Consider the following 14,260-nt stretch of genomic DNA (forward strand, 5'->3'; position numbering starts at 1 on the left):
TCATGTGTTGACTCATGTGCCTACTGAACTTGGTCGCTGTGATGCCTGATAGGAGCTTTCATGTTGTGGAGAGACAGGCAATTGGCTGGACATTTGAGAGTGTCATACCCAATTTTCCTATTTCAATTTATTTACTTTATATAGTGCCAAATCAGATCAATACTGCCTCAAAGCACTTCACACAAATAAGGTCTAACCTTACCAACCTTTAGAGCAAGCACATAATCAACAGTGGTAAGGAAAAACTCCCTCTGATGATATTGAAGAAGAAACCTCAAGCAGACTAGACTCAGAGGAGTGACCCACTGCTTATGCCATTCTAACAGTTACAAGATTTTGCAAAGTTTTATAAAAACAGAACATAAGCAACACAAGGTGAATCTGATGAAAAGTCCTTGCAGGCATCCATTCCACAGGCAGGGGTCATCCATCATTCCATTCAGTGGGCCTATTGCAGCGGCAGAGTCCATTCTACATCTGTTTCAGAAATGATGCTGTCATTGAACCCAGCACGTGACACTGCAACATGAGAGAAAAAAAGCAGAATCATTCAGCCAGAAAATGACACCTAATGTAAAATTCACCAGCATTAAGTAACAGGAAAGCAGAGAAAATCCTAAAGTGATTGCCAGCTGCCAGGCCTAAGCTTCACTAACAGACCCAAAATACAGATGAAGTTGAGGCCAACACCCTCTTCATTTACCAATAAAATTAATTTAAAAGGATAGGAAGTATTGTACCATGCCATTCTAGTATGCTAGCCATATGAGAGGGAAAATAAATGTCTTAAGTGTGGACTTGATGGACCCTTCTGGGGGTCCTTCATGAAAATTCAGCAAGGTATGTCTTCTATAATATATTCCAATTCTAAGGTAGAACTATACTAGTGTATACTAAGGTATATCTAAATATCTAAAAAAAAAAAAAGGAAGAGTAGTATAGAAGAGTAGAATAGAGCAGAGTAGATCAGGATTGTTCTGCCCTGTGTTAGCCAGTCGGGGTAAGTACCTGCTGTTAGTAGCCAACCCCTTTGTACTGCCAGATGCACATGGAGTGCTGGTTGCTTCTTCAGCCAGTAAGTGTGGATCAGATCAGGTCCTGGTGCTGTCCAGTTCTTTATCCATGAGACTTGTTGTTGGATGTCTGCCTTTGTGATGTTTATTGGTTCTTGTTCTGGGAGGTGGCTGTGGTGTGCTCTTAGGTCCACCAGCCACTTGGCATTTGTGTTGTGTGATGCCTTTTTTTACCCCCAGATGTTCTTCCAGTATCGGTCAGTATTCAAAAATGTTGCCTCATATTTGAAATAGATGAACTTGCTGCAACAGATTCACCTCTGGAAAAAGAACTCACCATTTGATGTCATTTGTTTTTGATGTTCTTGGTGAAAAAGAGTCTTCACAATCCCCAATAAAGTCACAAATACAAGATACAAACACAACACAGATGCAAAAAAAAAAAAAAAAATCATAGATCTGACAGGTTTAGTTGTACAGTGTGGTGTCAGCCACATGGTAAAAACAACACACACAAACAGCTTTCACACACGAACATTCCCAGGTCAGACACCTTGCTTTCTGACTGGCTGCATGTCACATTTAGCTCCTCACGTCCTTCTGGGCAGATCAGAGCGTGCTTACAAACCACACATGGCAGGAATATCTGATAAGATTCTATTTATCGTCATCACGATTGTCAGGGCATCCTTAAGATTGTCGGAAGGGGAAGATCAGATCCGATATCGGCCTAATTATCTTGCCATGTGAACCAAGCTTGATGTCATGACACCTCACGGAGTGACTGATTAATGCGTTGTGACACTGCACCAAACATTTTCACTATTATTTGATTTCTTTGTGCGACTGACATCGTTATTCAAGCATTCAAAAGGCGATTCCTATCACCACACAACTCCAACCACACACGAGAAAGATTTTGACAGTTCTTGTTACTGAAAGAAACCTTGTCTCCCTAACCGGATAGAGTTGTGACGTCATCACGCGTGTGCTTAGGTGCTGTCTAGCGGGATCTTGAAAATTTCTTTCTTTTTTTTATACAAATTTTAAAAATTACACATTTTACAAAAGCACATTTATTTGTAAATACCAACATGTTACATTGATTCACTTCTGTTGGTTTTTACATAGAATGAATGAATCAACCAATCAGTATGAGCAGAGGCTTAGTTACCCATAATCCCCCCAGGGCATCTGTGCATTAATGTTCAAAACTTCAGAATTAGTGCATTATTTTAAAATGAACAGATATGTGTTATATATCACTTTGCACATTTTAAGAGTTTACATTAATGTAGTTATTCTATCAGGAAAATTTAATTTTTAAAGCAGAACTATAATTCAAACCTGCTTTCCATTTCAGGACCTCTGCCTCATTGCGGGACCACTATATCCTGTCAGGGTAAATGACACTTTCCTACAGCAGGGGGCAGAGTGCACAGAGACAAGTGCTGGCTCATTGGCTGTTTGGGTTTCTGATCCCGTTGGTTCTATTCAAAACTTTGACGGTGTTTAAACTCAAAATCAGTTTCTTCGTAGCTGAGAGCGTTGGGAGGCAAAATTTAAAGTTATCAGTTATCTGTAGCTTCCGATAAGTTTTTAGGCAGTTTAGCATTAAAAAGATAACTTTTCAGTTAGCTGATTACCAGTAATCAAAGCTAACCTTTTGGTTAGCTGTGCCCACCAGTGGGTAGAGTGAATGCAATACCCCCCTGCTGCCCCGATTCTCCAGCCAATCTCACGCTCCATCGTCCCCTCACTCGTGAGCAAGACCCCAAGGTACTTGAACTCCTTCGCTTGGGGCAAGGCCGTATTCCCTACCCGGAGTAGGTAATCCATCAGTTTCCTGCTGAGAACCATGGCCTCAGATTTAGAGGTGCTGATCCTCATCCCAGCCACTTCACACTCGGCTGCGAACCGATCCAATGAGTGTTGGAGGTCACCGACCAATGAAGCCAACAGGACCACATCATCTGCAAAAAGCAGTGATGAGACCCTGAGCCCACCAAACTGGAAACCCTCCTCCCCCTTACTATGCCTTGATATCCTGTCCATGAATATCACAAACAGGATTGGTGACAAGGCACAGCCCTGGTGGAGGCCAACCTCCACCGGAAACGAGTCTGACTTACTGCCGAGCACCAAACACAGCTCTCGTTTTGCAAGTACAGAGATTGGATGGCCCTGAGAAGGGACCCCCTCACTCCATATTCCCGCAGCACCTCCCACAGTATCTCCCGGGGTACCCAATCATACTCCTTCTCCAAGTCCACAAAACATATGTAGACTGGGTGGACATACTCCCAGGCACCCTCCAGGATCCTTGTAAGAGTAAAGAGCTGGTCGATTGTTCCACGACCAAGACAAAACCCGCGTTGCCACCTCTTTGGGTGGCAGTGAAAGTCGAGGGCCTCGCCGGACCAGATTTGGCACTATATCAATAAATTAAATGGAAACACAATCAAATTGATAGTTGTCATAAACTAGAAGAGCATTCAAAGGTCTTCTCTGCAAAGAATGAACAATCTGCCATATCTAATTCTCTACTGGTATACCAAATTGCATTTGTGAGAAACTATGATGTGACACGTATCTTCTCTGTTTCATCTGTTTCATCTGTTCTTCATCTGTTTCTCTGAATTTGTTTATCAGGTATTGAAAGAAATAATGAAAATCATTTAAAAACCTCAACTACAACGCACAATTACTGTGTGCTGGGTTCTTACCATCACAGTAACTAGTGTTGCCATGAGAGTTCACAGAAGTGTAGAAATATTGATGACTGGTGTCGCAGACCAAATGGTCCCCCTTAAAAATCGGTCTGCCCTGCCTTCACTGCACATGCGTCATCAGCCGCGGTTTACCGATATCACCTCATTTCTGCTTCAAACTGCACTCCAGTCATCATCTATCTCAGCGACAGATATCTGAAGCTTTTGCACAACAATCATTTACACATAAATTCGGCATTATTTCATCATAAAAGAGAGAGGAAGCAATCAGAGCACCGCAGCTACAGGAGCTGCTAGCTGCTGTGTTCACTGCGCGCCCATCATTTCAAAGCGTCATCGATTATTGCCTCGTTTATGCATAAAACAGCCTTGTTTCTGCTTAAAACTGACTTTAGAATGATTTAGGAGGTTTTATCTTGTCATCTGATGGTTAATATTCCCATTAATCCATTTGATCGCTTTGGGTGAAGAGAGTCCGTGTCAGACGAGCAACTCTTTAGTGGTCATACAAACATGACATCATTGGACCATAGTAGGTGAAGCCTACAGAAAATTTGAAAACTTATTAGTATTTTGAATACTCCTCAGCCTCCCCGGTAAGGTCTATTCCAGAGTACTGGAGAGGGGAATTCGACCGATAGTTGAACCTCGGATTCAGGAGGAGCAGTGTGGTTTTCGTCCTGGTAGCGGCACACTGGACCAGCTCTACACGCTCCATCGGGTGCTCGAGGGTTCATGGGAGTTCGCCCAACCAGTCCACATGTGCTTTGTGGATCTGGAGAAGGTGTTTGACCGTGTCCCTCGGGAGTACGGGGTCCGGGGTCCTATGCTAAGGGCTATCTGGTCCCTGTACGACCGCAGCAGGAGCTTGGTTCGCATTGACGGTAGTAAGTCAAACCTGTTTCCAGTGCACGTTGGCCTCTGCCAGGGCTGCCCTATGTCACCGGTTCTGTTCATTATCTTTATGGACAGAATTTCTAGGCGCAGCCAGGGTGTAGAGGGGGTCTGGTTTGGGAACCACAGAATCTCGCCTCTGCTGTTTTGAACGATGTGGTTCTGTTGGGTTCGTCAAATCAGGACTTTCAGCGTGCGCTGGGGCGGTTTGCAGCCGAGTGTGAAGCGTCCAGGATGAAAATCAGCACCTCCAAATCCGAGGCCATGGTTCTCGACTGGAAAAAGGTGATTTGCCCTCTTCAGGTCGGTGGAGTGTCCTTACCTCAAGTGGAGGAGTTTAAGTATCTTGGGGTCTTGTTCATGAGTGAGAGACGGATGGAGCGTGAGATCGACAGACAGATCGGTGCAGCATCTGCAGTGATGCGGTCGCTGTATCGGACCGTCGTGGTGAAGAGAGAGCTGAGTAGGGGGGCAAAGCTCTCGATTTACCGATCGATCTACGTTCCAATCCTCACCTATGGTCATGAGATTTGGCTCATGACCGAAAGAACGAGATCGCGAGTACAAGCGGCCAAGATGAGTTTCCTCCGCAGGGTGGCTGGGTGCTCCCTTAGAGATAGGGTGAGGAGCTCGGTCACTCGGGAGGGGCTCGGAGTCGAGCCACTGCTCCTCCATGTCGAAAGGAGCCAGTTGAGGTGGCTCGGGCATCTTTTCCCGATGCCCCCTGGACGCCTTGCTGGATAGGTGTTCCGGGCATGTCCCATCGGGAGGAGGCCCCGGGGAAGACCTAGGACACGTTGGAGGGACTACGTCTCTCGGCTGGCTTGGGAATGCCTTGGGGTTCCCCCGGAGGAGCTGGGGGAGGTGTGTGTGGATCGGGAGGTCTGGGCGGCTTTGAGCAGTCATCTGCTGCTCCCGGAAAAAAAGCGGAAGAAAATGGATGGATGGATTAGTATTTTGTTAATGTGGTGAGAGTTTGGATGCTTCATAGGCATTAATGATGACACAGAAATTAATATTGTTTCAGAGTGATTTTAGTCACTCTTGTTGACAAGAAGAAAGTTTGTCAAATGGTGGTCTATACGTGCCACTTGGCTTTAAGACAGATTTTCTTTGGCCTGTGGTTCACTTTAGGCTCTGCACAGCCTCTGTGCTAAGCCTCTGTCCCCTCTGAGCTACGGCTCAGTGAGGTGAGGGTCCATATCGACCTTCCCACAGCAAGCAGCTTTTAACCTCCTGCCAGCTCCATCAATCTCAGACTGGTGTTAGTGCTGCTGAATGGGGTGGGGATTAAGAACAGCCTGCGGTCTTAAATCAGGTGAACTTTAGGGGCACCCTTGTGTGCCTCCAGTGGACACTTTATTCTGAGATAGTGTAGACCTGATCACACCCAGGACTAATCCCTGAGTCTACCTCCACTGCCCCCATGGCCTATTTAGAATTCAACAAATGTGTAAGCAGAGGGAAAGCAAATTAAATCAGATGGCAAATTAACAACATGTAATCCATCTACAGCCGGTGCTTTGAGGCTGGTAAAGGATTTAAGTCTGAAACAATGAGACAGTGAGAGCAGGTTGTCTAATGGGGATTGTAAGCGTGTTTTTCCTTCGCTCTTACCAACAAAGAAGGAGCCAATTATGCACCAAGCCCTAACTTTTTTCATTTTAATCTGTGATAGGAAACATTAATCAGCACATACAACAGGACTGCAGGCTTATTCCATGTCAGCACTGAGCCCTATCAAATTAATATGCATATTAATATGACTGGATGACAGAATACTCAATATGATTTTTGCCACATGGTAATGTTTGTGCTGCTGGGAAAACTGCTTCCTATTCCTGTTAGAAAGAGTCTACAGTGGACACATATTGGCTTTTTGGTACTGACAAATCAAAGTATAAGACTTGTTGTTCAGTCAGTCAAAAAAGCCCCAGAATTCAGTGCACTGCTGGCATTTACTGAACGCAGCAACTCTGCCTGGAGAATGGACACTTCTAAAACTGTTTCCGGCCAATTTCAGCAAAATGACACTTGACGCTGATTGTTTTTCCACCTCGAGTTGAAGTATTTTCAACTTCAGAAGCTGGGAGTGGCTCTGCCACAAACCCCAGATGTGCTCTCAAAAGCAGAGTGCAAAGCCCATCAAATGCATTCAAATAAATGAGAAGTGTTGTAATACAGAGACACCGACCTTTCTTTGAAATATAGTCAATAAATGTGATTGTGATTAAGCACGCTTACATTTCTAACCTTATTGGATGGATGTCAGTGGGTGGGGCAGAGGGGTCACAGGTCAATTCCAAATGGCCAACACTGAGGTCATAAAGTCTCCTGACAGTTAATACCTTTGACATGAGTTGTGGTCGAGAAGTTCAGAGTGCACCTTTATTTAGAAACAAGCCAAATGAATAAAATTGATGCGTTCAATGACATCTCCTGATCAGGACTTTGACCTCTACTGATTTGATTAAACCAGTGAGAATATTAGCAAAGAGGCCAAATTATATTTTGGACTTTGTCCCCCAATGATTCTTATGTATTAAATGCTACTAAATGAATATGGACTCCTGGAGGACACATTATCACCCGCTGTGCTGTGATATACAGGCCGGTTAGCCTGTCGTTTGTCTGTATGTGTGCATGCTAGCATGCTTTAGTTGACATGTTTTTTGTTTTGTTTTTTCTGTTGATGTTGAAGTTTCTTTTTCTTTGCGGAAAATGCTCCTTAACCTTGTTGGGTTTTATTTCTTTTGTGTCTACCATGCAGGAATTTTCATGGGGTCTAGTTAGTGTTGCAAACATGCTGCTCATGTTAGCTTAGTAGTTTAGCAACATCTATAGCAGCCTCACTCTATTCTGGACCATAGAGATAAATCAATATTAAGGGGACATTAGATTTCCCTGGATGGGACGCCAGTCTGACACAGGTTATTTCCCTTGGTGAGGGCAGTACCCATTTACAGCCGAGTGGACCAAGACAATGCAGCTCTAGTGTCTTGACCAAGAACACAGACAGATACATAGGATGTCTGGGCATTGAACCCAGGTCTGCATTTTGGTGGCCCAACTCTACCGTTTGATCTACCTGCTCTGCTTCACAATAAGCTCATCATTATTGCGCTGCAGTGCACATTCTATCGATTTGATTTCTGTGGCTCAGCCTGTTAATTTCTCCCTCACCTCCTCTGGTGCTCCAAAGAAATATGATCAAAGTTACATTCCCTGTTTGATAAACGGCACGCTTCACAACAAGTCGAAACCAAAATGGACAAGGTTAAATATTGCAAAGGTGACATGCACCCATCAGATGGTAACATTACTCACTCACTCATCTTCAACTGCTTATCCGGGATTGGGTCACAGGGCCAATGGTAACATGACCTTTTTTTTTAACCACCTTAAAAGAAAAGAACCTGGAAGTGTCGCTCATGGAATCCCCCATAAATGCATCAGTTACAAACAACTCAAAAATATTTCAGCAAAACACTCCATATAACAGGACAAGTTGCATTGATAGCATTATTATTTGTTTTCACTATTAAAAATACATGTATATTTCTAGTTTGGTGCTAATGTTCAAACCGGGAAAGTTGTGTCACAAAAACCGCCAACAAAATGATATCAAAACAAAACCGATCAGAGTGCATTTAATTTGGATTTTAAAAACTTTACTGTACATGTTGCAGGTGCTGTCATTAATGAATCTAAAATAACACATTATTTTGGCAACAGTACAGTTACAATTCATTTCTTTGAGAGCATTCCCATTAAAATCAATGTTCCCATCCTAAATGTCTGTGAGATTTTTAAGGATTTGCCTTAACAAAGATTAGAAGAATTGGGGCACATCTTTTTTTTTTTTTTTTTTTTTTTGATTTAATCATTTAATCCTGGGCTTTTTCAACCAATGAGCATCTTGAGATGGGGTTTAAGCAAACGTCTGACTGAAATTAAATACAAAATGAGACCATGTTAACTGTTTTGTGAAATGTTCATACTTGGAGAACTGCACACAATTTAAATCGTTTTGAAAAGGTACCTTGGAGAAAATACTAGTTTTAAAAACAGGGAAGTAGTTTGGTTGTACTGTTCAGTGATTTACAAAATATTCTGAAAAACACAAAATAAAAAATGAATGAAAAAAGGTGATTTTTTTTTTTTTTTTGTGAGCAAATGTCAGCTATGACTTTTTGGCCATGTACTGTGCTTCTTTGGGCATGACGCAGTACACAAGGTACTGAGTGTAGAGGACCCCAGCAACTAGAAAAGGCCAAAGGGATGCCCACAATTCACCTGTCTGCAACTATCTGTTTAAAGGTGGGGATTGACTAGTTGCCTACCTGAGTGGTTGCCTATCAGGACACAGCATTGTTCTGCACTGCGCTGTATGCAGTGACATGTAGCACCAGCACTTCTCAATCACCCCTCATGTATATATATATAAAAAAATAAACCTCCCTCTTACCCTCCCTGGGGAGGTTGGTATGTGTATTCCTCAAGCTTGTGGCCTCTACCAGAGGCCTGGGAGTTTGAGGGTTCGGCGTGGTATCTTAGCTGTTCCGAGGACTGCACTCTTCTGGATAGAGACCTCTGATGTTCTGTCTGGAGTCTGTTCGAGCCAGTCTTCCAATTTGGGAGTTACAGCCGCTCGTGCTACTATTACCACTGGGACCATTTTGGACTTTACCTTCCGCATCTGCTTCCATTGCTGCTTCAGCCCTTGATTTTCTCATGCTCCTTCTTTCTGATGTTGCTGTCAGCTGGGATTGCCACATTGATCACAACTGCAAGGTTTTTATATTTCACCCCTTGTCAACCACCACTATGTCTCTGGTTGGTCAGCAGCTGCTTGTCTGGAATTTGAAGTCCCACAGGACCTTAGTCCTTTCTTTTGCTGGTGTCTCCCATCAGGACTTGGGGACTTCTACTCTGTAGTGGCACATATGTTCCTGTAAACAGTTCCCAACACTTGGTTGTGCCTCTCAGTGTACACTGTTGCAGCTTGCAGCTTGCATCCTGCTACTATGTGCTGGACTGTCTTTGGGGCACATTTGTACAGCCTGCAACTTGGGTCCTGTCGGCTGTGGTAGACTCCTGCCCCTATGGATCTGGTGATCTCTATGGCTTAGGGCTTGTTCTTGTGGTGCCATGATCAGAGTCTCTGTGCTGTCATTTAGGCCAGCCTTTTGTAGCCACTAGTAGTTCTTTTTGATGTCAGCCACTTCCTCGACCTGTCGATGGTACATCCCATGGAGGTGCTTGGTCTTCCACGATATCTCCTTCTCCCGTTCCTTATCACCATCTGTCTTCAGCTGCCTGAGGCATTCTTGTAGCATCTGACCTTGACTGACCATTTTTCTGATGTATTCATGGATGTTCTACGTCTCAGCCTAAGATGGCCATACTTACCTTTGAAAGGTGGGGTTGCACCAGTTAACTGCCTGCGTGGGTCCCATCCAGGACTCAACGTGGTTCTGTGCTGTCCTGCATGTGGCAAACACATGAGGCTTTAAGCTGGGAACAGCTAACAGGACTATGAAGCTAATGCAGACCCACTCCAGAGAGTCTGCAGAAGCTCATAACAGACTCGAGATTTCTCTTTCCTACATCCTCATTCACTTTGGCACAAATGGCTGTTCATGTTCATGGCTGTCTGCTATTAACTGTGTTTGATGTTTGTGCTATATTTGCTACATCTTTGATAAATGTGCACATATTTTATTGTTAAAAATATGTCAAAACAAATCAGAACGATTCGTTCAGATGCATCAGAATTTCTCAAGCCTACTTTGTGAAACCTCTGGAGTTGTCAAAGTTACATGACTGAAATAAGTGGTCCTCCCACCAAATTCCCCACACTCTCAGTTTCTGTGTAAATGTTTGTTTAAAGTACAGACTTCAACCTATATACCAGTTTTTAAAGTTTGTTGACAGACCCAGTAAAACCTGAATAATGATTAATAACTTTGACCAGGCTTTTTCCTGAAAATTATGATAATGTGTAGTGTGGCGCGTCGTGCAATCACATCATCCAGTAACCACAAGAACAGGAGGTTTTCTTCCACTTTCTTCCTGTTTGGCTGGAACAATTACAAGGGGGGAAAACATGACTTTCCCTTTATTATTTGGTGAAAAATGCATGACCTAAGCAAATAAAAATGAACACAGACCCACATATTTGGTTGTTGAGGTACTGCCCTCGACACAAGCATAAACATTTGCCTCTTTTGACACCTCTGGCCAGTGAAAAAAAAAAAAAACATATTCCCTAATATCATTGGTGGAAAATGCATGAAGTCAACCACTGAAAACCACCAACCCCACGTGGATTGATCTACATCCTCACCCATGTGGGAGTGGAGATGTTAATTAGATTGAGAAGGAAAAAAATGCCTTCAAAGATTAAACTGAAGTACCAACACTGCCTCCAGGTGGTCAACAGGAGGAATGGCAAAGTGTCAGGCCTGTGATGTCCGATACAGGACACAGGTCTTGTACTGGACAGGATTTTTAATTTTTTTTTTTTTTTTTTTTTTGAGTGGCACAAATAGTTTTTGTGGCATCTTATTGTTTTACAAGTAGCTGTACAAAAAATGCCTGAAGCATTTCTTGCATTTTAATGTAAATAATTATATATAACTTTGTTGTGTGCTACATTTGTATATGTTTTTGAAATTTACAATATATCTTTGTATTCTGAGTTATAAAAATAGTTTGTTAAACATGTTTGTGGTTTTCACAGTCAATAACAAACTTTTTTTTTATATTTGGGTTTTATGTTTTGTGTGAATTTAGGTTCACTGTGTTAATACAATATATCAGAATGAAATAATAACTGTGAAGTCACACAGGTGAGGTTGTGCTGAAAAAAAAAAATATATATATATACCAAACAAGGCAAAGTAATCCATTTTTAAGGTAAATTATGAAGGTAAAACCAAAAGTAGTAAAAAATGGCCAATTATTCGCTGGACTCCAGAGGGTTAATATATTATCTTTGTAGTGACTCTGTACTTTCTTCTGAATGTGATAATTGCCTTCAGTCCTGAGGGATTTGAGAGTAAGAAGTCTTCAGGTTTCTTCGTGTTGGTACTGAGGGCTGGAAGTCTGCAGTGTTGGTGGCTGTTGCTGGCTGACAGAGAGAAGTCGGGCTCCCAGTCACAGAGGATTTGTTGTGTTTGGGGTTTCTGTCTCTCTGTGTGTGCGGTGGATTTACGGGTCTGCTGTGTCTGTGCCGTTACAGGTACTGTATCTTCGGTATGCCTGGGAAATGAACTGAGGACAAACCAGAGAGCACTTTTTCTTCATGAAGTGTGTGATCTCCTCTGAGACCATGAGGCTTCTCTCCATGCTGGTTCTGCTCGCTTGTTTTTGTGCCTTTCATATGACGATGGCCACTGACATCCTTCTGGAAGGTGAGTGCTGATGACAACGGTTAATGCACAAATTTTATTATGACGCGTAACATGAAAAAGTTTCTTTCTTTTTCTGTGTCTTCTATGATGTTGAAGGATTATTAGCATGAAATCATGTGACTCACAGAACAGCTTTAGTTTGTTGTTGTGGCTTTACATTTTTCTGACATATTTGTCTCCTTGGAAACATGGTGACATTTTATTTATTTTTTTATTTTTTTATTTTGTCAAAATGTTCCGCCATTCTCTTTTTCAGGGACACATAATTCCTTGTGCATGTGTCATAATTTCAATTGCTTTCACTTAGCTGTAATCTGATGCATGAACTATCTTTTAAAGCTGATTCTGATTTCTAAAGCAAAGCAAGTGTTGGGAATTTTTGCTTTCTGCAGTAATCAGAGCAGAAAAGATGAGCGTAGTTCAGGAGTTGTAGGAGTTAAGTATAATTGTGTGTTCCAGGGTTGGTAGAAAAGCTGTGCCTCTTACATGATTATTCCAACAACAAGCAAAATTCTTACATGAATAACATACCTTGGAATGTTCTCTATCAGCCAGTGTCATTACTTTTCCACTGGACAACTGTTTGCATCCTGCCAGTCTAGAATCCTGGAGTCTTCTGTAAGCACTAAAGTTGGACAGCTGCTTGCATCTCTGTATCATTTATGTAATGGATGGTGTGGTAATATGGAGCTAAATCCAGGCCAAAAGTTTTGTAATCTGAAAATAAAAAAGATTGAAAAATAAATTTTGAAACTGAAAATTCAATGTTTGTTCTTGAATTTTATAATAATTTAAAAAGTATTATTAAAATAAAAATAAGTGCAAGATATATATTTTTCAGTTTAAATATATTTTTGATTCAGCTCTGTAATTATTTTGATCAAATCATTTATTTTCATTCATATTTCTTTTTTCACCTTCAGATCTTTTTTTCACTTTCAGATCTTATTTTTTTTAGTTTCAAACTTTTGGCCCTGTTCTGGCGTGGGAGGGCGTGGCTTCAATTGAGAGGGGTGTGGAATTGTGAGTGACAGCAGAGCAATCAGTCCTCACATGATGTTGCTTTCAGGAAACATGGGTATTTTGATAGACAATGACACTGCTCCTTGTCTCCATCGTTTATTTACTATGCGGCTGGCGCGTGAAAGAAAATAGAGAGAATGAAAGTTTATTACAAGCCTTTAAACCCTCGAGATAAAGCTGTCTATTGTGATCGATGTGTAGCAGTTGGTTCAGTGGCTTCGTATGTTGTACCGGATAGTGAATTTAATGACGATGTAACAAAGTGGCCGGGAGTTTCACAGCGTAAACTTAATAAGCTGAGTTTTAGCTGACCGCCCGTAAATCCAAAGCCAAAGCCGGAAGAGTGCTCCGGCTACCGGCGGTGTGAAGAAGCCCCACTGTTACAGGCCCAGCACTGAGGTGCTGAGAGAGATCCACCGCTACCAGAAATCCACCGAGCTGCTGATCCGCAAGCTGCCGACCAGGTCAGCCTCGCTGGCCTCCTGCAGAGCATCACAGCGGAGCTCTGAAAGCGGAGGTCGGTCTTGAAGTCCTGAGTCTCTCACCAGGTGCTGGAAGGGCAGCTTGTGGATCAGCAGCTCGGTGGATTTCTGGTAGCAGCGGAGTGCGACAGTGCCGGGCCTGTAACGGTGAGGTATCTCACCGCTGTCACACTATTCTTGTACATGTCCTGCACTACCCTAACATACTTCTCTGCCACTCCAGACTTCCTCATACAATACCACAGCTCTTCTCTTGGCACCCTATCATAAGCTTTTTCTAAGTCCACCAACACACAATGTAACTCTTTCTGGCCTTCTCTGTACTTCTCCAACAGTATTCGCACAGCAAACATTGCATCTGTAGTGCTCTTTCTCTGCATGAAACCATATTGCTGCTCACAGATCTTCACCTGTTTTCTAAGCCTAGCTTCTACTACTCTTTCCCATAACTTCATGCTGTGGCTGATCAACGTTATGCCTCTGTAGTTACTGCAGCTCTGCACATCACCCTTGTTCTTGAAAATAGGAACCAGCACACTTCATTTTCACTCCTCAGGCATCCTCTCACTTTCCAAGATTTTATTAAACAATCTGTTTAGAAACTCTACTGCCATCTCTCTTAGGTATTTCCATGCCTCCACTGGAATGTCATCTGGACCAACTGCCTTTCCTCTTCAACCTCTTCATAGCAGCCCCCA

General features: G+C 42.7%; 1 protein-coding gene across 1 annotated transcript in view; it reads left to right on the forward strand.

Moving 5' to 3' along the window:
- chl1b (cell adhesion molecule L1-like b) overlaps positions 1 to 14,260 on the forward strand; it is a 303,826-nt gene that overhangs the window by 53,647 nt on the left and 235,919 nt on the right. Inside the window, 1 exon segment of the mRNA XM_034167484.1 lies at positions 11,886 to 12,057. Coding sequence (XP_034023375.1) covers positions 11,949 to 12,057 — 109 coding nt within the window. The 5' untranslated portion in view covers positions 11,886 to 11,948.

Source organism: Thalassophryne amazonica, chromosome 3, assembly GCF_902500255.1.
Source record: "Thalassophryne amazonica chromosome 3, fThaAma1.1, whole genome shotgun sequence".
Taxonomy (NCBI): domain Eukaryota; kingdom Metazoa; phylum Chordata; class Actinopteri; order Batrachoidiformes; family Batrachoididae; genus Thalassophryne; species Thalassophryne amazonica.